Below are 25,536 nucleotides of genomic sequence, written 5' to 3'. Positions count from 1 at the left end.
TGCTTCTTTCAATTTTTTTTTTTTTTTTTTGTATTGGGGATTGAACCTAGTGCCTTTACACGAATCTATATCCCTGGGCCATTTTTAAGTTTTTGAGACAGTGTTTGGTTAACTTGGTAAACTGCCCAAGTAAAGACCTTGCGAAGGCACTAAGTTGCCCAGGCTGGGCTGGCACTAGCAATCTCCCTGCCTCAGCCTCCCGGAGGGCTGGGCTTATAGGTGTGCACCACCACATCCAGCAGCCCATCTTCTTTAAATCCTCTGCCCAGCTGTTTCCTTACCTTCCCTGGAACATGGTCTGAGTCATGCAGCCCACATTAGCTGGAGGACCCCAACTCCAGACCCCTTTACATCAGACTCTTCTGGAGCTCTGCCAGGTCACAGAGCTCAGGACCTCTCTGCTCTTGGGCCCCTCATCCACCTCCTCTGAGCATGTGGGTTTCCCTTCTTCCTTCTGTTTCTTCCAGGTCATGCTGGTTCTACCCAGACAGCCCTCTCTCCCTCTCCCTCTCTCCCTCTCCCTCTCTCCCAACTAGGCATAACTCCACTGCTCCATCTCTCCGTCCGGGGATCGAGGCTCCACTGCTCCATCTCTGCATCTGCAGATTGAACTCAGGACCTGGAGAGAGGGAGAGAGGAAGACAGGCAGAGAGAATCAAACTCAGGACCTTATACTTACCAGGCAGGTGCCTGCTCCACTGAGCTACATCCCCAGTCTCTCACTCTCTCACTTGATTAGTATCAATTAAAGGGCTGCAGCTTGAGCTCATGCCAGAAGATCGGTTTCAGGTGCAGGGATTCACTTGATCTCGTGAAGTTCCAGAAGAAAAAGAGCCAGGCATAGTGGCCCATGCCAATGAACTCAGAACTCTGGGAGGCTGAAGCAGGAGGATTACAAATTTAAGCCCAGCCTGGGCAACTTAACACCTTAGCAAGACTCAGGAAGCTAGCAAGATCCTGTCTCAAAATAAAATGATGAAAGAAGGGCGAGGATATAAGTCAGGATTCCATATTCTAATAAATTAGTTGAGTGAACTTAAACTAAATGTCCTTAGCCATTTTAAATGGACATTGGCACTTTCAGGCTTCTGGGAAAAACAGGACTGAGCTTTATTTAATCTTGCTCTATGGTGTTACCCGGTACCATTAAAGGGTCAGGGGTGGCTTGACGTGTCAACTGCAATTCAGATCCTTCCTCACTTATTAGGGACTCTTGGGGTTGGAGGAAGGAAATGGTGAAAACATAACAAGGACTTAATGAGTAAGGAACTGAAGAATGATAGCATGCTTTAAACCAACAGCTTATTCTTTAAAAGTAAATAAATATAATAGTCGATCCCAGAACAATCTAATCAATACCGAAAATAAATTAAACGAGGCAAAAGAAGGGAGATCAGACGAATTCACAGAAGGTTTTCAAAGCCTTGGAGAACACTTATGTACAATTTTACACCGACAAATTTTAAAATCTCCATGAAATGGACCATTTTCTGTTAAAGTACCCAAAAAGATTAAAGTAGAAGTAGCTGATCTGGGGTAAAAATGCCATTTATCATCTCTGTTACCTGGTACTTCTAGCCAATTAAATTTAATGAGGAAGTAAGTTGGTACAACAGGGTGAGTCGCCTTAGTGAGAAGACAAGGTTCTCATCCGCCCAGGAAGTGTTTGTCTAATAAGAAGCCAGGAGTATTCACAGAAAACGACTGGAATCATGAATAATGGAGCACTGTAGTCACAGGAGGAAGGACAGGCCCAGGGATCATCCGATGCAGAAGAGGTAAACAATTAAATCAAGTTACTGACGTGAAATGGGCAACCCTTGTTTAGAGGAAAAGGCACAAGCTCTAGTGAGGATCAGGGCTGTCCTAGGAGGAGGCTAGTTTTGGGGGAGCCTCTGGCTCAGGGCTCTTCCCAGGCTGTGGTGTGTGGACACGTGAAATATGGATGTGTTCACACAGGACAAGAAGGGACACACAAGGTGCTTAAGAGTGGACATGTCCAGGGAACAGGATCACAGAGTGTCTCAGGCTGCTTTCTGTTGCTGTAACAAAATACATGAGACCAGATAATTTCAAAGGAAAAAGGTTGATTTGGGCTCATGGCTCTGCAGGCTGGGAAGACTAAGAGCTTGGTGCCAGTGGAGACTCTGTGTTGCTTCAACTTGTGGCAGAATATGGAAGGGTGAGTAGAATGTGTGGAAGAGGAAAACAGGAGAGGATACTTTGCTTTATAACAAACCATTCTTGTGGTCACTAACCCAATTCCCTGAGAACAGCATTAATCCCTCCCAAAGACTGCAGCTCCTCTGGAAGGTTCTAGCGCCTGTCAACCCTGTCCCTTTGGGGACAACACTTCAACCTGTGTTTCCGTGGGGACAAACCACATGAAAATCAACAAGGAGTTCAGAGGATGAAGCACCGCTTACTGGTTTTACTCTGTATTTTTCTGCATTGTTTAAATTTTTTGTAAGCATGAATTAGTTTGTACTTAAATAATCATATTTAAAACTAAGGAATGGAATACATATTAAAGCATCAGAGCTCTTTTTCTAGGTAGGTGGAAGATTCTAGGTTAGTTTCGTTGTTTTCTTTAGACTCTGTTTTCTAACTTGGCAACCATGAGCATATGTCACTTTTATCCACCCAACAAATCGATCAACATTATAAAAAGTTAAGCTCATGAGAACTAATAAGTGGGTACAAATAACCAAGGCAGATTTGAAAAGGCACTGTAATAAGGCACTACCAGCAAATATTTGAAATTGAAAGCAGCATGAACCAAGAATAGAACAACTGATTTTCTCTTCTTTTCTTAACTGCTTTTAAGTCAGTTGAGGGTGATGTAGAAAATTGCAAGGGAATGTCACTCCCAACCTAACCGTGAGAAGGAGCTGCATGGCCTTCAAAGTCAGCATTTTTTCTTGAGCCCCTGAGAGAACAAAGATCACAGGAAACGAAGGGAGTAAACCCCAGATAGTGTGCAGCCCCTAGGCAGAGGCAGAGGAGACCCCGGAATCGCCTCCCCTTTAGCAATGAAGAGAGAAAGGGGCCATCAAGACAGGGAAAGAGAACATGGCTGATGATTTTAATAGATTCTCAAAGGCTGTGACCATTTAGAATCCTTGGGAGCCCCAGACTCTGTGGGGGCCACATACTCACATGTGAGCTCTTTCCAAGGGTCCTGCTCAGCGCCTTCTGGAAACAGTGGCACAGACCTGGGACGAAACAGGAAAAACACCTCCTTTCCAAGATCCTCCTCTTAAATAAAAGTAAAGCTCTAAATTCTCCCCAGCCCAAGGCTCCCCAAAGACCCCCAGCTGCTGGGAAAGAAAAGCATAAGATCTGCCTTAGGAAACTTAAAAACAAAGAACAAGTTACAGGAAGCAGAAGGAAGGAATAATCCTTAGGACAGAAACCACTGAAAAAAGAAACAGAGTAAACTGACAGGTTGAAAATGGTACTGGGTAAAGATCAATAAACTTGATAAACTCTAATTGATCAAGGGGAAAAATGGAGAAGATGAACTGCCAATATAATAAAACAAAAGAAAGACCCTAGAGTCCTGCAGACCTCAGAAAGGACAATACGTGCTTATGATGAACAACTTTGTACAAACACATTTCATAACTTTGATAAATGGGTGGATTGTGTAGATCCACTGGGGAAAAAACCAAGGCAGTTATCAAACACCTTATTATCACAAAGAGAATTCCGGCCCTGAATGCTCACTTAAATTTTGTAACAAACATCAAAAGAAGAAATAATTCAACCTCATACTAATGGTCTCAGAAAACAGAGAAGGGAAGAGCTCCCTGCCTGACACGAGGCAAGCAAGACTCTAGTCCAGAGACACCAGGGGAAAAAAAATTAGGCCAGCATTTTTACAGTAACAAACACAGAAACACTAACAGATCAAATTCAGCTGGCTACAGAAGGGACAATATTCAGTTATGAAGCTGTGTTTATCCCCAAAATGTAGGTTGCTTTGTCATTTTTAAATCAGTTTCATTCACCATATTAACAGAATAAAAGACAAAAATATGATAGTTGGTGGAGTAAAACCTTTTAACAAAATTCAACATACATTCATTATTTAAAAAGAAGAAGAAAGAGAGAGAGAGAGAAAGAAAGAAAGGAGAGAAAGACAAAAGAAAAAGAAAATCCTCAGCCATTAGGGGTAGATGGAAATTTCCTGAGCCTGATAAAAGACATCTGCTTTTTAACATAATCCCTAATGGCAAACTATTGAACATTTTCCGCTCAAGATCGATAATGAACATTCATACCTCTTCTATCACAGTGAACTAGAAGCCCTTAGATAGACCAAAAAGGTGAGGAGAAGAAGTCAAAGGCATACAGAATGAGAAGATAGCAACAAAACTCTCTTTGTTCACAGACAGCGTGATCAGGTATGTAGAAAATCCTAGGGAAGCGGAGAATGACTGCAAGAACTAATCTGTAAATTTAGCAAGGTCGTGGAACAAAAGCAAATACAAAAATTAGCTTTGGTTTTACACAGGAACAATGGATAACAGCAAAATGAGATTTTAAAAAGAAGTCTGTTTACAATAGCATGGAGGAACACAGAATCCTTAGGAATACATTTACAGAAGATGTGCAAGAGCACCCGCTGAGAATGACAGAACACTGCTGAGCAAAGGCAGCCCTGGATAAAACGAGAGATAAACCACATCCACCTAGCAGAGGGCTCAATATTATTTAAATGTCATCTCTGAATGGATCACTCGATGCAGTGTCTTCCAGTCCTAGTCCCAGCGGGCTTTTTTGTAGAAATGAATGAAATGGTTCTAAAATTTATATGGAATTCCAAAGGGCCTAAAAATAGCACCATGCCATGGAACTTTCTCTGAGAATAGAAATGTTCTATTGAGCACTTTAAATGTGACTATTGTACCTTAGGAACTAAATCTTTACTTTTACTTAATTGTAATGAATTAAATTGAAATCACCACATGTCTCGGGTGAGCCGCTGTTTTGGATATTACCGCCCTAGACTACCCGAGGCAATCTTGAAAAGAAAGAAAATGAAGGCAGAATTTAGGCTCCTGGCTTGCAAAGCTTACATAACACAGCCACAGTCATGGAGACGGCACAGTGTTGGCATGAAAACACACAGGCCTATCGAGCAGCCAGAGCAGAGTCCAGGGCACCAGCTGGGCCAGCTCACATGACTGTAGACAGTGTCACCAAAGCTGCCCAACAGAGAAGCAGAGGTTTTTCAGAGGGGGCTCTGAGACACCTGGGTATTTCCCCGAGTGACAAGCAAACTTCAGCCCCACTCACACCAGGCATAAAAATGCACTGCAGATGAATCATTGACCTACAGGTGAAAATTACAGTTATTTTGTAAGAGGAAATCAAATACCCTTGTGTCCTGGGGATTGGCAAAATTTGGGGGAGTGGAGAGGAGCCCTGGGAAGATTTCAGGGCAAGGGATGAACTTATGATCGATGGATTCTGCCATGTGTGAATCTCCAGCACCTGCCTCAGGACAGAAAGAAACAATGAACCAGCACTGGAGTCCACTTAGGAACCTGCATGCTGATGTATTTCACAGTGATGGACGTGTACTACCCGAACCTGACGTCCTTCCCTTTTTTTACTATGCATGAAAAGCACGATGTTTTAAGGTGGATAGGAGAGTGGGCGGGCAAGAGATAATGAAGCAAAATCTTCACAGTAGGATCTGCCTGGTAGATGCAAGGATGTTTATACTCTTCTCCAACTTTATTTATTTATTCATTTATTTGGTACTGGGGATTGAACTCAGGACCTTGTGCTTGAGAGCCAAGCGGCAGCACCACTGATCTAAATCCCTGACCCCTCTTCTCCAGCTTTTATGTATGTTTTAGTTTTTTTCATAAAATGCTGGGAAGAAAGAAGATACATTAGTGGCTAGTAAAAGCATGCTCAGCATCATGAGAAATGAGGGGAATGAAAAATAAAACCATCACGAGAGACTTACACACCTGCCAAGATGGCTGGAGTTAGAACAGGACTACAGCAAGTGAAGACCAGGACATCAGCATGAACCTCGTACATGGCTGACATGGACACAAAGGTGTGGCACTTCAGAGACAGCCTGACAGTTTCTGAGCGTGAGACCTCACCTTACCTATGATACAGCAAAGCCACCCAAGCCATTTACCCAGGGGACACACGTGCATACATGCACAAGGAGATATCAGCAGGCATGTTCACAGTGAGCAATGGGATTCATGTCGGCTCAAACTGGAACTGTCCACACACAGGAGTGTGTATAAACAAGTGGGTAAACCAATACGGCATATCCTCAGAGTGGATTCTTCACTGGCAGTAAAAAGGGATGAACCAATGCACACAACAATGTGGCTGGATCTCAAAAATACTGTGTGGAGCAGAGGAAGTCCGGATACCAGAGTCTGAGTGTCGTGGTCCCATTCGTGTGTCCTTCTAGAGCAGTCAAGACTCCGAGTTCTATGGGCATGGCAGTTGGAGAAGTGGTCACCTGGTAGGGTAAGGAGAGGTGGGGAGAGGTGACAGGAGACACTGAGGACTCTGCACAATGGAAATGTTCTGTATCTTGATTTGGGTGGTGGTGGTTTGTCACAATTCATTGAAGTATACACTTATGTTCCCAGCATTTCTGGTATGTAATTCACACCTTAACTCTTTTAGAAAATGAAACATTTATGTATACATATGCTCATGGTGTGACCCAAAAATAAGGTATGGGTATAAATAAAACAATTATTACAGCAAAAGATACAATATCATGAGTCCCCCCTCAAAATACTCCCCTTTGGCTGGGGATTTAGCTCAGTTGGTTTCGCCCCCTGCCTTGCAAGCTCAAGGACCCGAGTTCGATCCCCGATACCAAAAAAAAAAAATACTCCCGTTTATTTTGGACACACTTAGCCCATGATCCATGCCACTTTCTGAAGCAGCTGTGGAGTCCTCTTTTGTGAGTGTCTTTAGTGGTGCTGTCACGGCTGCCTCAATGTCCTGAATCGATTCAAAATGTTTACCTTTCATGGTCATTTTGACTTCAGGCAAAAGCTAGGAGACATCCAATGAGTAAGCCAAATCCAGTGAGTAAGGTGGATGAGGACACAGCATCATGTTTCCAGGAACCTGCCTTTCCATGGGACGACACTCAGCAGCAGCATTTATCATAGTATTTCTCATATCTTGTAAAGACACTCATGAAAGAGGACTCCAGCACTGCTTCAGAAAGGAGCAAGAACGATGGGAAGAACAGCAATAGAAGTTATATATCTCCATGTAACAAAATATTGTGAAATCATTAAATGTCTTAACAACATGGTAAAATGTGCATCATATTAAATCAATTTCGTAAAGGATATAAAATTGTACATTAAGTATATCCCCAAACTGCAAAAGCTATTTCTTTGAGTCTAAGACATTATTGATTTTAAGGCTAAATACAGGTTTTACTAATATCTTTTCCTCTAAGGGCATGATCAAAGTTTGAGACTGACATGTGACTTGTCCCTTCTTGGCCAGGAATTTCCAGGAGACAAAGTCTGGTCCTGCTCCTCAAGACACCTTGCACCTTTGGCTTCCTGAATGCTGCCTGGGATCTGGCAGGTGCAAGGCTGTTTTTCTCCAGAAACCAAAACAGGCAGCTCTGACCTGTTGCTTTCCTGCCTCCAGAGCTCCTTCAGCCTGGGAATACAGCATTTTCACTGCTTCTCCTATTTAGCAACCTCATAGCTTTGTTTTGGTTTTTACTTTCCATAATCTAAGTGAATTATGTATAACTGGTTTACTGGGGAATCTCAGCGTGTTGGGAGTATAAATTACAATTATAAAAATGTTGTTTCTTCCAAGCCTCCATCCAAGTAGAATCTGCTGAACCCCCTTCCCGCTAGGTAGGAGGTCCCTTCTGACATCTTGGCCGGATTACAAGGTGCTGTTGTCATTTTTATCTTTAGAACAGCCTGCTGGCGTTTAAAACTAAACCTTGTTTATTTCTAAAGAATGTTTGGCCCTAACTCAACCTAGGGCCTGTGGCTGGAGCTCTCTGGGACCCCAGGAGCATGGAGAGCCTGGAAAGTCCTCTCATGACTCAGTTTCCTAACCAGGGCATGTGCTGGGGGAAGCTCAGAAGAAGGCCGAGGGCGAGTCCACTGGCTAAATAGCGACCCAGGGAGGGACCAAGATACCCTTGTCCCTTCTTCACAGGCCCCTTCCCTCTCTTTGGGGGTTCTCAAAGTCCTCCCTGGCTTTTTCCCTTAAGGAGAAAATGGCACCCCCCATGGGCAGACAGCATCTGAAGCAATGCAGCTCTGGGAAGACCTGTGTGCCCTCAGACCCAGCCCAGGACTGCTTTGGCCTCAGGAGGATCCTAGTGGTGTCTTGGGTACCATCAGGTCTCCCATCAGGGACTCAAGGACACTGCCCCCTTGAGTACCACCCTGCTACCTTCACTCTGAGGTCAACAAGGTCACCTTGGCCCTTGGCATTAATCAGCCTGGAGGAGGGCAAAGAACATAGAAGCTGCCCCTTCCCATTCCATCAGCCAGAATCCAGTCCTTTGGCCACACCTAGTTGCAAAGGAGACTGGGAAAGGTATTGCCTTTTGTCTCAGAGAAAAATAAAGCAAGTTTGGCAAAGACTCAGCTAGGTTCAGTGACACTCTGGTTCTGGCCAGACGGCACTGCCTAAGGAACCCCTTCAAGTGTGGCAGCTGATGGTACATAGGCAGCTGTCCAAGTTCAAACTTCAGCTTATGACAGCACTGTGTTCTCGGCTTTGGCCTTTGCTATAGTCCTGGGTCAGCAGGGTTAGCCCAGCTCAGTCTAGAACAGAGGTATGATAGGAACCACATGGCTTTTTTTGCAGGGGGGAGGCTTCAGCTGGTGTCTGTGCTGGGATGAATCCCAGAGGTCCCTGGACAATTCCCATGAGTGTCCTCTGTCCCTGAGAACACTGCTCTGATCCAAAGGAGCCAGCAGTTTCCCCTGGTTTTAATTGTGCTGAGTAGGGAACCATGAGGATTCTGGGAACACAGTAACATCTGGATCCAGGAGTTCCATGGCCACATCCCGATGTTCCAGAAGATAAGAGAGGACCATGGGAAGAAGTGGTGAGGTGGCCAGGCCAGGTACAAGATGGGGACCCCAGAGCAGGGCTGTGATGAGGGGCTGGTCAATGGCCTAGGGACAGGGTAGGCCACCTCTAATGGACACCAGCTTCCAGACACATGGCGGGGGGGGGGGGGGCAAGATCTCCAGAGGCTGCAGGGAAATGAGTAATTCAGGGTAAGGAGGAGGAAAGCAGCCAGCCACAGGGCTGCTGTGGGCATCTGTGTGGTGGGAGCGTGCCCCCAAACTTCCTGTGAGGAAAATTTAATTCCCAATTTGTCTGATAACAGGATACTGACACAGGCCTTGGAATGATTAAGGATGGATGAGGTCATGAAGGCGGGGCCTTGCAGTATTAGTGGCTGCAGATGGCTGGCTGTCCTCTTGCTGTGTCCTTCCCTGAGACTCGACCTTTAGGACCTAATCACCCCACCCAAAGGAGCCACTTCCTGCTTCCATCACACAGGGGTAGGGAAGGTTTCAATACATGAACTGGGGGACACATTCAGTCTATCGTAGATGGCAACATTAAAACCAGTACATTAGTAAGTACCTAATACACATGACAGGCAGTCCACTTGGGGAACAAAAGGATTGTGCTTTCTGGAGGCAGAGGTCACCACAAACTGGAGAGGGTTGATGGCTGTGGAGTCAACCGAGATGCATTCAAACTCCTGTGCATATCCGAGGCCACTTTGAGCCTGACCTTCACCTTTCCTGGGCAGCAGCAGTGGCCCCTAGTGAACACAAAGGAAACCACAGCTATCGCGGGATCAGCACAACAGAGAAGCATCCCTAGAAACACAGAGCTCCCAGGAAGTTTAGTGCAGCACCATTTATGCCAACAAAAGTTGTGAACGAGAGAAATCTCCAAGGGAAAGGGACCATTTGAGTGGACGGTGGCAAAGGCCAACTCGTAAGCCTTCGTAACAGTGTGGGCAGGTGACCCCTTCTGCAAAAAAGTAAATAGGGGCCTGGGGATTTAGCTCAGTGGTGCCGCCGCCTGCCCCGCAAGTGCAAGGACCCAAGTTTGATCCCCAGTACCAAAAAATTAACAAAAAGTAAATAGGACAGATTGGGTTTGGGGTTCTCGGGAATTTCCAGTCTTGCTCGCCAGGTGCTGTGATAGGATGGTCCAGATGGCGCCCACTGTATTGGGTTAGGTGCCACGGAGAGAGCTGGTAAAACCCGCTCTGCCCTTGAAGAGCACAGTCAGGTAGGGGAGACGGAAGGACAGGTGACAAATTTTACTAGGTGTGCGCCTGGGCGGGGGACCCCTGAGCAGACCAGCCATTCAGGGAGGCCGGTTAAAAGGAGCACGTTGGACCTGCATCTTCACAGTTGGAGGAGAGCCAGGAGGCAGCAGCAAGTCTGGCCTGGGGGGTGGGGACAGAGAACCAGCCTGGTGGCCCTGGTGATGGGCAGCTACGGGATGGAGACCAGGAAAGAGTGACACTTGGGTTCCTGGCGTGGGTGGCATGGATGGAGATGGAGTCCCTGAGGGAACCTGCAGGGCCCCACGATGAGGTTCCACGAGGGCTGAGGCCAGGCACGTGTGAACCCACGGGGAAGCAAGTCACATAGTGACTGAGGGTAGAGGCCCAGACGCGCCCCACCCCAGTCCCCAGATCTCTGGCCCCATGGAGGGAAGAGCAGGGCCTGCCGCTCTAGGCCTCCACCTCTGCCCGACGGGGGCAGGGTCCTTGTAATCTCTCTGGGACCAACTGTGTGGAGACAGCAGCAGGGCTCCGTGTACACTCACCGCACAGCAGATGCAACCGACACCAGCCTACCTGGCTGGGACACCAGTTCTTACCCCCTACCCAGGGGCCACTATCACAGAGCCCACACAGTGGACGTCTCAGGGCAGGGCCTTCTGCCAGCTGGAGGAAGAGGCCACCCAGCCCATGACACCTGGCTCCTCGAAGAGCTACCCTACAGCTCTGCCCTGCATACCACTCCCCAAAGCAATTCCGCCTTTTCAGGCTCCACACTTGTTAACTGGGATTTTTGGAAAAACCTTATAATAGTTTGAATCATCTGGTGAGACAAGCTAAGAAAATGCGGGGGTGGAGAAACCTGCTAGACCTGAATACAAATGATAAAACCCGAACCCGCTCTATCAGGGGGCTGCTGAGCAGGATACATGGATCCGAGGGGTAGAAATAAGTTGGCCCTAGATGAACACGGCCCCGTGACAGAAGCACTCACTGAGGGGAGGGGCTGGCACAGGACGGCAGGGTGTTTATATCTTGAAAAGCCTTTCAGTGACACCACAAACCAAGTGAACCCCTAAATGATGATTATTAAGGGGTGGGGACCCCAAGTTTAAACCACAAAGGAGACCTGGGATGCTGGAGGGACCCCCATTCTGCTCCTCCCACAGTAGGGGCAGACTCTGCAGGGGCCCATGCGGTAACATTCTTCTCATAACACTAAAATAGATGCGTCTTCCCACCTTCTCCCGAGTATACAGTGCAAGTTTTCAGAGGTTTCACAACACTTGATCTTGTGAAGGGTCAAGTGTAAGCCAAGCATGGTGGTACACACTTTTAATCACAACACTCTGAGAGGCTGAGACAGAAGGATCCCAAATTCAAGCCCAGCCTGGGCGACTTAACTTAGTGAAATCCTGTCTCTAAAATGGGGACCAGGTTGAGGAGCTCAGTGCAAAGGCCCTGGATTCAATCCCCAGTATTAGAGATACATCAATAAATAAAAAGGATCAAGTACAGAAGTATGTCTATGACTCCAGCCGTCTATTAGCCAGGCAGTAAAGAAATTTACAAAAATATAAAACAATGCCACTCTTCCTAATTTGGGAGTTTTCATTAAAATACAATTATTTATGTTGATAAGTCCTAAGTGTCTCTTTATATTCTTAAACCATATTCTAGGGCTGGGGAGTTAGCTCAGTGCTTCTGCTTCCTGTCTTGCAAATTCAAGGTCCCAAGTTTGATCCCCGGTACCAAAAAAACCCCCACCATATTCTAAAGCATTGTTTTAATGTACAATGTGGTAAATACTGACATACTGACCCATACGTGCAAAAGCCCTCTGGGGTTCGCAGTAGCCCTAAGGGCCCAAAGGAGTCCCGAGACAAGAAGGTGTGAGAAGGTGTGAGCCTAAATGGTGTAGTGGGGACCCTTTACCAATGGGGACCCCAGGCCTCCCCCTATGCTCCAGGCACTGTGTACAGGTGCTGACCACACAGCTAAGAACAGGCAAGACACACCTGCCTGTTTTGTGTTGCAGTCTACTGGACATGTGCTGGGAGATACTGATTAGCTCTGTGTCAAAACTTCGGCCCATTCCCACTCACCACATGCACACACACACAAACACACCCCACGCACACAGTAAAAACCTGCAAACATGACACACACCATGTTAGTATCTTTAATATATGAGCTTATACAAATTTATCAGACCTCAGTAGATAGAGCGAAGGACATTGACAATCCACAAAAGAGGAAATACAACCACTGAATGTGAAAAGATACTCAACTGAGTTAGAAATCAAGGAAGCGCAAACTAAACCACAGTGCCTTTGTTGTTTTTATCAAATGAGCAAACATCAAGCCCGATAATACCCAACACTGGCAAGCTGGGCCACTTCCCCTTGCTGGTGGCAATGTAAATGGATACTGTTGGAAATTATTTTGTCACTAGATAATAAAAACATGAAAGATCTTCGTACTCTTTAATGATGCCCCCTCTGGGAAGCTATCCCAAGGAAATAACTTGACAGTGGGAAAAAACCTTATGCAGAGCTATTCATCGACTGGGAACAGTGAAAACTTAGCAACAGCACTGATCAATACTTGGCACCACTATCCCTTTGCTTGGTGGAAGAGTTCAGCAAAACATGATCAGTCCCGATACTGGGCAGCTGCGACAGTCAGTGAAGACAGCGGCGCAAAGGGCATCGTTACAGATGGCAAAGTGTCCTAACTACAGAAAACGCAAAGAAACCATGGGGTGGGGCCTGGAAGGAGAGTCACCAAAGTGTTCGTTCTTACTCTGCTCTTTCTTCTACTTGATTTCCCAAAATTCCTACAATGAGTAGGTTTACCTGGAGAATGCAAAGACCTGGTGGGTTTCTCAGTGGGTACGTGTGAAGAGCTGGGTTTTCTCCCTCTAACCCAGGCCAGCTGCCACCAAATCTAACATGAAGTCCCCAAGAGAGACTGCCATGAGACTTGAGGTCCTCGACACTCTGTGACCTTGGGTCACCCTGTCCCCACCACCCCCAACACGGGAGTTCTGCCCCTTGATCCAACCATTCTGGGCCTTCCTTTCAAAGCCCCTCAGTGATATGTCCCAAGCAGGGGACCAAGTGTCACTGCTCATACTGCAAGACAGAGGCCTCTGCAAGGGTCTCTTCCCTCTGCCCCTAGTGTGTCCTTCTGCCCAGCCCTAGCTGCTCCCATGCCCACAGCGGAACTTCCGGGTGGGCCTGCGCAGCGGTGGGAGCAGCTCCATGACAGCAGGCACGCATGGGTCAGGACTGTCCTGTCTCACCACAGCATGGTACTTTTCATACCTCTCACCTACTTACCTGGGGTCAATGACACGAGTTTCTGCTGGTTCCTAGAAGTCACCTAAATGCTTTAGGACATGAAGTTAGTCCCAAGGTCATGCTACACACTAGGCCAGGGTGTTGCCCCTACCAAATGCAATTGTCAGACATACCTGGAATGCAATGAAGCTTACTTACCAGACGGGTTCCACGTGGACCAGAGAGCAGTTACGTCATCCCAATGACCATGACACCAAGAGACACAGAAACTCTTCACATGCATTCACTCCACTGCCTTTTTGAAGTCACTACCTGTCCTCCGAAGATGGAGAAACTATAACCCCAATATGTACACAGCAGCTCCCTTCCCACCTGTCTTCAGCTTGGCCCCTTCATTACTGAGGTCTCCCTCCAGGGCTGCGTGGGCCTCTCATCCTCTGCCTGGGACTGAGCTGTCCTCCCCTGGAGGCAGGACGGCCCCTCAGCAACTCCAGCACAGGTTTCCTGGCCCTCTCTCATCTGCTCCGGGTCCAGAGTTGTGGGGAGCTATCGAGAAGGTGGCACCTGCGTGACAGCTTGTGTCCCAGGCCCACCAACAGAAACACCAGGGGACAAAACACACCAGTCACCAAACCAGACGCAGCTCGAACGGAAGCAACCTGGACCAGGCACAACCACCGGAGCCAAAGGCCCAGCAGCGGACCAAGAAGGGAGGGTGGCCAGCCCTGCCTGCAACTCTGGCCCCGGGGTGCGTAGCCGCCCGACTCTCAGACACAGTGCCGGCGCGGGCACAGGAGCACTCACAGGCCCAGGACTGGGAAGATGGCAGATGTGCCCTTCCATGCTGGGCCAGGCCACACAGAACCCTTCCAGGGCTCTTCCCTCTGCAGGGCCTCTGTCCCCAGGTACCACTGTCCCCCTTTGTCTGGAGACACCTTCACTAGCGGGCACAAGCCCTGCCAACACAGTGCTGGGACAGAAGGGCACTGGGCACAGGAGGAAGTGACCAGCACTCCACCCATCAGCAGCTCCACCTGGAGCGGCAGCCCCAGTGGGCCCCCTCTCTCCACTCCCAATTAACGAGCACCACGGTCCAAGCAGAAGGACCTGGGCGGAGTCCAGGAGAACCTGAAGCCTGTGTCCAGGCAGCTGGTCAGCAGGGCAACTGGGCTAACAGAATTTACGATGAGTAGGAGGCCGTGTCTGTGGACCCCAGCAACCACAGGACCTCCTTGACCTGGGAGGGCCGTAGTTGCTTTAGAATCATGGCCACTTTCCCAGCAGCATCAAACTATCTGGAGAGGATGGGTCCTGGGACCCAAGCTTGGGATCCCAAGACACAAGACGGCTTTGGGCAGGTGCACAGGTAGCCCTTCTGCAGCCAAGGCAGGACTACTCAGTCAGGGGCAGATGAATCCTGGCTCCTCTCAAGTCCAGGTGGCCACGTCAGTGCCGTTTATGTGACAATGAAGTATGGCTGGAGTGCCACAGTCCAAAGGGCCTGGCCAAGTCTGGGTCAGAATGGGGTTTCTTGGTTGTCTCTGTGAGGAAGCCAAGGCCATACACCTTGAGGTACAGCTGTGTCCCTCAGAATCAGGACACATGTCCTGCAACTTCATCACTTTAGGACCAAGCAGTTCACAACTCTTTGCCTTTACAAATGCCACCCAGACACTGCCTTCAGTGTTTCAGGTATTCCCAGAGGAGCTGGCTCCAGAGTAAGAGAAAGTCTATTTGTTCTCTGACAAAGGTGAGACCCAACAGCCTGGGTACAGGGAGAGCATGCCACATGGCATCTTTGGAGACCTGGAGATGGCGTGGGTGGCTGAAAGGCTGAGATGAAGGCCACATGGCACCTGAATGAAAAGGGAGTGGGTCTCAAGTCAGGACACAAAGAGACATGGCAGAGGGGGTGACCGAACACTAGCAGTTCGTGAGCTCCCCATCGGAGACCCAGGGCAGCAACAGAGCCACTAGTGTCCACCCCTCGGCATGCCACAGCTCTTGGTAATGGGTGTGCACGAATCCACTGCTCGTGGTGACCTAATGGAACTGCCCAGGATCCCTGGTCCACAAGGGCCTTCTAGAGCAGAGGAATGTGGCTTCCCCATTTCCTGGCGCCGCCAGAACCCTGGCAGCTGAAGCTGGGGATGAATGGAGACGCATCTGGAAGATATCCTCCCCTTCCCTGCCGCAGTCAGCTGGACTGCATGGTGGTACAAAGTGAAGCTTGCCCTGGCAATGCTAGAATAGCACTTGGCCACTGATGGCTACCCTAGACCCTGGCAGGGCTGGTCCCCTCTCCAGGTAACCACATCAAGCCACCAGCTTGGCCATGCCGGTTCTTTCCATCCAGAGCCCATTGGCAGGAGCAGGGCAACCAGGCAGGGAGCTTCCCAGGGTCTTGCAGAAAGTGCAGCAGGAGTATCCAGGCTGGAGGTCAAGGGTGGCAGTCCAGATGGTCTCAGAGTGTGCTGTGCAGTCTGTGGGATTGGAGCAGCAGAGTTGCCATCTCTAGAGTAGCTGAGGTTGCAAGGAGAGGGGAGCATGCACTGAGTTGCAGGTACAGAGCTAGCATGTGACAAAGGAAGAACAGCAAGGCAGGTGACCAGGGCGCCCAAGCAAGGCGGGAGGAAGACCTATGGAACAGGAGGCACAGGAAGGGTCGGCTTTGAAAGGGCGATGCTATTGTATGGTCATTTCTTCTCCACAGCAAAGAGCATATGCTACCCAGATGGCTGCAGATGCTACCAGGGTGGTGGCGGCCTCCTAAAGGTTCCGTGCCCGAGTGGGCAGAGCCGGAGCTGGACTGGTCCCGTTGGAGGCTGGATGCACTGGGCAGGGCCCAGTGCCCGCAGCGGCCAGCTGGCGGCACAGCATCTGCCGCTCCCGCACTGCCCTGTTGGAGGCGGAAGTCTTCCTGATCTGGGCGCGCCGCGCGTGCCTCAGCGGGGACTTGTAGGTTCTCCGCAACTCGGCCAGGAAGCCCTGATAGTCGTTTCGCAAGGGGCTGTCCGGCTGCATGTGAGGGATGGCCCACTTCTCGGCCTCCCCAGTCAGGCGGGACACGAGGAAGGCCACTCGCTCGGCCTCACCTGGGAAGCGGGAGGCCTGGAAGATCATGAACCTGTCCATCTGCATCAGGAACCCCGCCAGCTGGCCCGGGTCTCCGGAGAAAGGCTCGGGCAGCGAGGTGGGCGGCGTGGTCATGGGGCGCGTCCCATTGGAGGTGATGGCAGAGATGGGCGGCGTGATCTGCAGAGCCCCGGGGATGCGCGCGCGGGTGCGCAGCAGGGTCAGCTCGGCCATCACGCTCTCCAGCATGTTGGTGAGGTTGGCCTTCTCAGCCCGCAGCGTGGAGGCCTCGCGGCGCAGCGCGGAGTTGGTGAGGCGCAGCGAGGTCAGCGTGTCGATCACGTCGTCCATCTGGGCATTGGCGGCGGCAGCGGCCGAGGCCGGGCTTTCGGCCTTAGAGGTCTGCGGCTGCACCATTGTGGCCGCGGTCCGCTGCACGTGGAGGCCGATGGGTGGGCGCAGGGGGGGCCGGGCGCCACAATCAATCGCGGGCCTCCGGGAGCTGGGGCAGGGCGGACTTGGGCAGTAACGTCCAAGCAGGTCGGGATGCAGGACAGAGAGGGGGCCAGGCCCTGCGCGGGCCTCGGGGTCGCGGCCTGGTTCCGGTTTCGGATGCTACTCTGGGGAGGCCTCCCGGGGACCAGGAGGTTGGGCGAGAGGCCAGCTGGCTGTGGGCCCTAAAGGATGAAGATTTTTCTTTTTTTTAATGGTGTCGACTGCGGAAGAGTGGGTGCGGGGTGCACAGCCGGCAAAGAGCCCCGAGCCCACCTGGGCAGAACGAAGATGGCGGCACCTGCAGGACCTGGGCTTGTGCGGGGCAGCGGGCAGGCGTACCTGGGGTCTCCAAGGCTCCTTCCGCGCCGGCCGCGACCGCGATGGCCCACTCCGGGACGCGACCAGGCCGATGAGTCACCGCGACGCCCACCGGAACTGCTTCCTGGTCAGCGCGGCGGCGAGGGTGGCGGGCGGCCTCCGGCAGGTGCGGCGCCGTACCGGGCGGGGCCGGGTCGTGGCGCAGAGCGGTCACCGCGCGGCCTTTGTGCGGGCGGGGCCGACGCGGTGGCGACGGCAGCGGGGACCAAGGGGCCGTGCGCGAGCCCCGCTGGTTGCCATGGAGACCGCCCGCTGTGGAGCGAGCAGCAGCAGCTGGAGCCCCGCCCCGGAAGTGACGCAGGTCCCGCCTCCTAGGGATCGTGGATGACCTACTTGCCTCAGCAGCCAATCAACGGTGAGTGTAGTTGTGGTGGTTTTATTACTGCTTTTCTCTGCTCCTTCCCAAGATTGCTTGCAAAGCTCTTTTTGTAGATGTAATTGTATTTTAAATGAAGTTGACTTCTTACTGTAACTTGAATATAAATTCAGTGGAGTATATATGCATTGTAGCAAGTCTTGAGAAGTCTTAAAACCTTTTCAGTCATCTAAAGATAGCAAATGGTAATATTTCTGTACTTCCTGTCACTTTTCCAAGATATTTCCTACTATAAAGTACCATTTTTTACTTTTCAAAAAATTTTCCCCTTTCCTCGGATCCCCTTCTCATCTCCAGAATCTCTACCTCCCTGCTTCCTATCATCTCTCTTTTATTTTGCTCTTTTTTTTATATTCTGGGTTTCTCATATAAGAAAAACCACATGATATTTATGTGTCTGATTTATTTCACTTAGCTTTAGGGTCTCAAGATCCATTTTCCTATAAATGACTCAAATGTATCCTTCCTTGTGGCTGTGTAATACTCCATTGTGTATACATACCTCATTTTCTTTATCTGTTCATTTATTGATGGGCATATAGGCCAATTTCGGTGAAATACTATTTTTGTGCCTTATAAACTGTTTTGTAATCTTAACAGCATATTGAATTCAACCATGCCTGTTTTGATAGGTCTCTATTTTACTGTTCACACTGAAGTTTTATAAACCACAGTGGTATGTAAATCCCAGTCTCTTTCTCTGCAGGCTTCCTGGGGTCAGTGCCAAGGAGAGAAATTATCAGACCAGAGTGTGTGAACTATTAGACCCAGGATCTAGATGCCTTTCCAGCTTGATTTTGCTGAGCTGCTTGGGAGTGGCCAGTTCCAAGCTGAGTCCTGGCTGGAGAGAAAAGACAACCGCCATGCCAGTCTTTCCCGGGCAGGCCTACACTCTATAGGCAGCCTGGGATGGAGTGGGATCCACTGCCACCCACAGCTGTCACTCCAAGTTGGGAAGTGGGGGTGGGGGTGCCAGCACTTGGAGGGATGCTTGTATCCCAGTCTGCCAAATTGTGCAGTTTCTGTGACCAGCTGAAAACCTACAGGGTATGAAGTATGAGAGGAAAGAATGAAGAGATTGTGGCCTTCAGCTGCTTCCATGAGATCTCTCCCAACTCACATGGAGGCAGGAACTCTTAACTTGGACTGAGGTCAGCAACTTCAAACACAGAAAGTGGCCTGGACTTCTCTGCCCCTCCTGATTCTTCAAACCACAAGAATCCCCATCCACTCCTGTGAGACACCCCTCAGTCTCCCGCAGTGCCAGAGTTGCATCTCCCCTGGTCCCTGGTTGCTTTGCACAAGAGTATGGTGTCTGCTGTAATTCCAGACGTGGTTGACACTCTAAATCCTAAATTCCCAAGTGCCTTGACTATAATGTACACCCTGATGTCGGAAATGATAAAACCTGAAATTGAAGAGATAACATTTACTTGTATTTCACCTTATGTCAAATAGGACATAAGGTGGCAGCACATTAAAATAGAGCAAAATAAAAATGACAGAATCTTAAAAATAAGCAAAGCAGAGAAAGAGTACAGGGATTCTGATTCAGATGTTGCTAGGACTCATGCTCTGAAGTCCCTGTCTCTGCTCTGAACACAGAACCACAAACTGTACAAAGAGACTATTAAAGGATTTGGCTGGGCTTGAAAACAAGATAAACTTTACTGTGGTCTAGAGACATAGACTGCTGAGTATTGGACTAGCCCTGGGCCTGCTGGGCCCTAGGTCCCGAGGCATAATAGGAGCATAAGGGTAGGAGCTGAGCCAGGCTTCCTGTTGAAGCCTGGGTTTAGAGGAGAGAAGAGTCACCCTTGTGTTGGGAGTCTAAGAAATCTGATTCGTCATAGGAATAAAATGTGAAGATGTAGCCCTGAGACAGACAAGGAAGAATACAGACACAATCTCATGGGTCTCATGGCCCCAGATTGCTGAACCTAATGGAAGGTCCTGATTCTGAACCGACAATAAAAAAAAACACATTTCTGTACTGCAGACCAGGGATCCAGTGGGGCAGCTGAGAAAAAGGTTTTTGACCTGAGATTAGCCTGAAAACCAAAACTTTAAAGCTCATGATATCATCTAATGCTATGAATAATGCCCAACGAAGTCAGTAGCCTACATCAGTTAACTCTAGGTGAAAATTTAATAATAGAACAATCTGAAAAATAGAGTTTAAGCATATTTGGGATGCTCAGTGAAAACAACAAAGGAGTAAGGTTTGTGAAAAACAGAGATGGTGAAGGAAAAGGCATAATGTAACAAGATCAGGTAGCTATGGTACTGGATGGATAGATCTTGCGTTTGCCAGGCAGGCATCGGAACCACTGAGCTAAATCCCCAGCCCAGAAAAATATATTTTAAAAGAAAATATGGTTGCACCAGGGATGTGGCTCAGTGGCACCTCGCCTGCCTGGCAGGCACAAGGTCCTGAGTTCAATTCCAGGTACCACACACACACATACACACACACACAAAATATATATATATATGGTTGGCTTCTATTTCTGGGAAGATGCAGTAGATATGCTCTTCCTTATTCTTTCCACAAGCACAACTGAAAGCAACTTTAGAAATAAAACAAACCAAAAATCCCTAAGACTAAAAGGTGGAGTGAAGAAGGCAGACTGGCTAGGGCACTCAGGACCCAGGGAATGACATGGCATTGAGTTCCAGGGTGTCTTTTACCTCATTTATTCCAGAGACAATACTGAAGAAGCTGGGTGTAGACCCAAAAAAGTCTACTCTCTAACCAAAGGACCATAAGAAGAACAGACTGGCATGACAGACAACCTGGACTGTTCACCACTCTACTCCACCCAAACACTGGCTGTCCTCAGATTTATCTATGGATTCAACACAATCCACATCAAACTCGTGGCAACCTTTTTGCAGGAATTAATATGCCGAATCTAAAATTAATGTGGACAGTCAAAAGACCTACAATAGCCAAGACAACCTTTAACAAGAGCTACATTGGAGGGTTCACACTTTGCATCTTATCCACAGAGCTACAGTAATCGAGGCAGTATGGTACTGGTATAGATTAACGGACTAAAACTGAGGGTTGAGAAATAACCCTAACATTTATGGTCAAGTCATTTTCAAAAAAGGCACCATGGCAACCATAATCTGTATCACATCATTAACACTTTCCTTGGGTCTGTGACCCACAAATGACTCAGAATAGAGTTCATTGCTAAATATAAATTCTAATCAGTCTTTTTGATATTTTAGCTATCATGGAAAAAATTAGCTACTTTTGTGTTTTTATGAAGCCCATGGAATAAAGATATCCAAAGATTTAAATATTTTTATCTATTTTGATTTTTGTTAACATTACTCTTAAAACATTCAGTAATGATAAAGGTATAAAAAACTGCACGGTAGCAGAATTGGAATATTTAAAGATGGTTGACATTTTTTTGTATAGCTCTGCAACGAAATGTTTTGTAATTTGCTTTCATTACCAAAATCCAGTATTTGGCAGCCATGGTTTAGGTAATGTTTAGTACTATCTGTTTGCATGTTAACAACAGAATCTTTGGAGGACCCACAAATCATGATACTGAACACATTTCTGAGGCTTTCTGAGCATCACAGCAAGTGCTATGGCAATACTTAAGTAGACTGAGATGTTCCAGGCTGATTTCAAGAAGAAAACTGTAAATGACTGTTCTATGTGCTCTGAAAGAATGAGTTCATGTGTTTTCCCAGCCTTCTGGGTCACTGATTGGGGACATTTGTTGTTCCAGTAATAACTGGCAGCATGGCATACCTGCAGTGCACCTTAATATTAGCAAGGTTTTAATTCTAAAACAGAATAAAACTGTTAAATAATTAATTAATAAATAAATAAATAAATAAAAAGGCCCCATGGGCCAGGGATTTGGCGCCTACCTTGAAAGCTCAAGGTCCTAAGTTCGATTTTCAGTACGGAAAAAAAAAAAAAGGCACCATGACAATTCAGTGAGCGATAGTCTTTTCTAAAACTATCCACAACAAAGTTGTGTTTGTGTAAGTTAGACCCCATACCTCGAATATGACACAAGCCCCTAACTCACAACAAACACAGAACTAGCTGAAAAGGGATCAAAGACCTAAACCCAAGAGCTTAAAGCTACAAAACTCTTAGGAGAAAAACAGGCTAAATTTTTGTGACCTTGGATTGAGCAATTGTTTCTTAGATATAACTGAGGAGCGCAAGTGACAGAAGAAAAAGATAGATAAACTGGACTCCACCAGAATGAGAATTTTTGTGTTTCAAAGGACACTATCAAGGAAGTAAAAAGCCACCCAACACACAGAATGGGAGAGACTATTTGGAAACTATCTATCTGATGAGGGTCTAACACCCAGAGAACATGAAAAGCTCATAACTGATTAAAAAGAAGACAACCTAATTTTTAAAATGAGCAAAGGATTTGAATAGACATTTCCCCAAAGAAGATGCACCAGTGACCAATAAGCACATGCCAAGAGTCTCAGTGACATTATCATAAGACAAATACAAATCAAAACCACAATGAGATACCACTTCATATCCCCCACTATTGCTGTAATCTAAAAGACAAGCAGTAATGTTGCCAATCAGCCTAGGATTCTTTTACTCAATTGAGATGAAAATTATCAATCAGTAAAGTGCAGCTCTGTCAGCAGTCCTGATGTCACCAGGTAATGCTGGATATCAACAGATGACACAACCAGCTGCTGGTGACTACCACTGCCAGCCGTCACTACCCGATGCCTACTGTGCTGGACACCATAGGTGGACTCTACCAGGTGTTTCTCCATCAGCTACTGGTCTGTAGAGCTCTTCAGTGCTAAGTTTATTAAGTTTATTGCTCTTCCTTTGGAAAAAACAGCTCTGTCCATGCTACTCTGGATAAGAATCCCAAGTACATGTGTAGGACTTTGGGAACTCATTCTGAGAAATAAATCACAGCCAGGTTAACAGGAGCATCAAAGCGAGCCTTTATTTTAGAGCCTGTGCTGTAGCACAGAGGCTCTGTATGCAGGAGAGAGCCCTTCTAGTGTAACCAAGGTGGCTGGGGGGGGACTGCTGCTTATGTAGCAGCTGCAGGCCTGTGAGGAGCAGGGCTGAAAGCTTGCTGAGCATGCTGGGCATGCAAATAAGGGGCCCAGATCCCTCCCCTTCCTGATCTTAGTGATGCCAGGATGCCCCCTTCCTTCTTCAAAAAGGCAGCAGTACTGTCGGGAGTGGGGGAGGGCTGCCACATGCCTGGCTGGCTGCACTCATGTTGAAGTGGAGAGTGGCACTCTGATAGCCAGAGAGGGCATCACGAGATCACCAGGGAGGATACTGAAGCACACTGTCCCAGTGCACAGGGTGGGGTGTGCAATGGGGAGCAAAGGGAAGAGAAGGAAAGGGTAGACAGCTGTTGGCCAAGCTATACCCACCTCCAGCCAGCAGGGGAAAAATGAGTCAGGTGCTCCTGGTCTGTCACAGTAACAAGTATTGGTAAAGATGTAGGAAAATTGGAGCCCTAGCACATTACTAGTGGGAATGTAAAATGGTACAGCAACTGCTGAAACAATTCGGCAGTTCCTCAAAAACTTAAATGTGGAATTTCGTGTGATCCAGCAGTTCTCCTAAGTATATGTCTAAGGGAATTGAAAGCATGTATGCACACAGAAACTCATACATGAATATGCATACAAGCACGAGTCATAATAATATGAATAATATGAAAACTCACATGTCCATCAGTGGCTGAATGCGTAAGTAAAATGTATCAGCGCAGAGATGTGTTGCCAGTGTATCGTATTAACCAGCCATAAAATGAATATTAATCAGCCGTAAAATGAATATTAATCAACCATACAAATGAAGGAAATACTGGTAATGTGCTACAACAGGATGAGGTTTGATTCAGAATGCTAAGTCAAAAAAACCAGGCAACCCTGAAGAAACCTTGTGACCCTTGCACCTTTGTTGCTAATTTGAGGCTGTATCATTCGCCATGTGTAGAGTGTAGTAGGAGTAGGATTTCAATAGATTTTCAGAGAATGTTTGCTTCTTAATATTAGTCCTAGCACTGGCTAAATTATCTCAGTAGTTTTGCAAACTGTTTCCTGTCTTCTAATCTGTTTTGAGAACTTTTGTGGTCTTTTTTCATAATTGTTTCTTACAATTCAAGTTTATAGATTTTAATAAACAACAGTTTTTAAGGATGCCATAATCTTCCAGCTAACATTTAGCCATCTTTCATTCTTTCATGGACCCACAGATAGCATCTCTAAATCCATAAATAAGTGTCCTGAAGTATCATACTTTTCCGATCTTTCCAGCTCAGTGACGAGGAAGCACAAGAACAATTTCAGTAGAACACAGTTTTTATTTTGTAAACACTGAAGTACTAGACTTACTATACATGAAAGCAAATAATATATTTTTATTTGAATTGAATATATGAAGAGGATGCTTTAACTGCTTGATTCTTTCTGTTGTGTTAGAGGTATTTTTACTGAATAAGGTCAATTGGTTACCTCAGAATTACAACAGTATAGTCTAAGGGGCCATTTCCTCCTGGTTCTGGATTTTTATGACTCTTAAAGCTGTTGTTCAGATGGGATAAGTTTACTTGCTTTTTGTGACAGTAAAGATTTTCTTTGCCATTGAGAGAGAGGCAGACAGACAGAGACACAAGCAGATGGAGCAATGAGGCATGAAGGGCACATGCTATGATTTTTATTAGTATATGGAATGTTCAAAATAGACCAATCCAGAGAGGCGAGAAGTAGAACAGTAGTCCTCAGGGTCTGGGAGAAGGGAAGAGCGTGCAGAATAACTGCTGATGAGTACAGGGTTTGGGGAGCAGGGAATGGATGAAACACTCTGAAGTTGGTGCGGATGGCTGCTCGGCATTGTGAGTGTACTTCAAACTACTAAACATAACTTTTATGGCATGTGAATTATATCTTAAACAATCAGTGACGTTCATGATGAAAGCTCACAGAAAAGTGGGAATGAAGAAAAACATCCTCAGTGTGATAAGTATCTACAGAAACCAACTGACATTATGCTTAGTGGCCCGAGGCGAAGCTGTCCCCTGTGGTTGGGCAGGTAACAGTGTCACTCAGCACAGTTCCAGCCCGTGCAGTAAGGCAAGAAAAGGAAACAAAAGACATAAAGATTGGAAAGTCCCACATAAAACTATCTCTGTTTGCAGAGGCACAGCTGTCCGTGCAGAAAACCCCAAGGAGTCCACAAAACAAGCAATAGAGAAAGTTCCTAGGATTAATATGAGCGTTGAGCAAGGTTGTAGGATACAACGTGAGTGTACACAAATCCATTTCCTCTGCGTAGACTAGCAATGAACAGGTGAGAGGATAGTTTTAAATACAGAATCATTTATAATCACTCAAAATACTCGTCCGAGTGTAAAGCAGACAAAATGTGTATAGAACTTGTATTCCGAAAACAAACACTGACAAAGAAATAAAAGTAAGCCTGATGTTATGATTTGGATCTCAACTGTCCCCCACATGCATCCTGTGTTTAGAGGTGAAGCTTTGAGGGGGGTGACTGGATTGTGGGGATGCTGTACTCTCCC

General features: G+C 47.4%; 1 protein-coding gene across 1 annotated transcript; it reads right to left on the bottom strand.

The window, feature by feature from the left end:
- Positions 1-12,495: 12,495 nt before the first annotated feature.
- Rtl6 (retrotransposon Gag like 6) lies at positions 12,496-17,888 on the bottom strand. The gene has a single exon (XM_004845422.4). It carries the CDS (start codon positions 17,122-17,124, stop codon positions 16,402-16,404), a length of 723 nt encoding a protein of 240 aa, XP_004845479.1. The 5' UTR covers positions 17,125-17,888; the 3' UTR covers positions 12,496-16,401.
- Positions 17,889-25,536: the final 7,648 nt, after the last annotated feature.

The sequence above is a fragment of the Heterocephalus glaber genome, unplaced genomic scaffold (genome assembly GCF_053883595.1).
Source record: "Heterocephalus glaber isolate CG9 unplaced genomic scaffold, H.glaber_assembly_v1.0 deba00001444, whole genome shotgun sequence".
Classification (NCBI taxonomy): Eukaryota; Metazoa; Chordata; class Mammalia; order Rodentia; family Bathyergidae; genus Heterocephalus; species Heterocephalus glaber.
The sequence above is the reverse complement of the archived record's forward strand: the minus strand, read 5'-3'. Positions and strand labels throughout refer to the sequence as shown.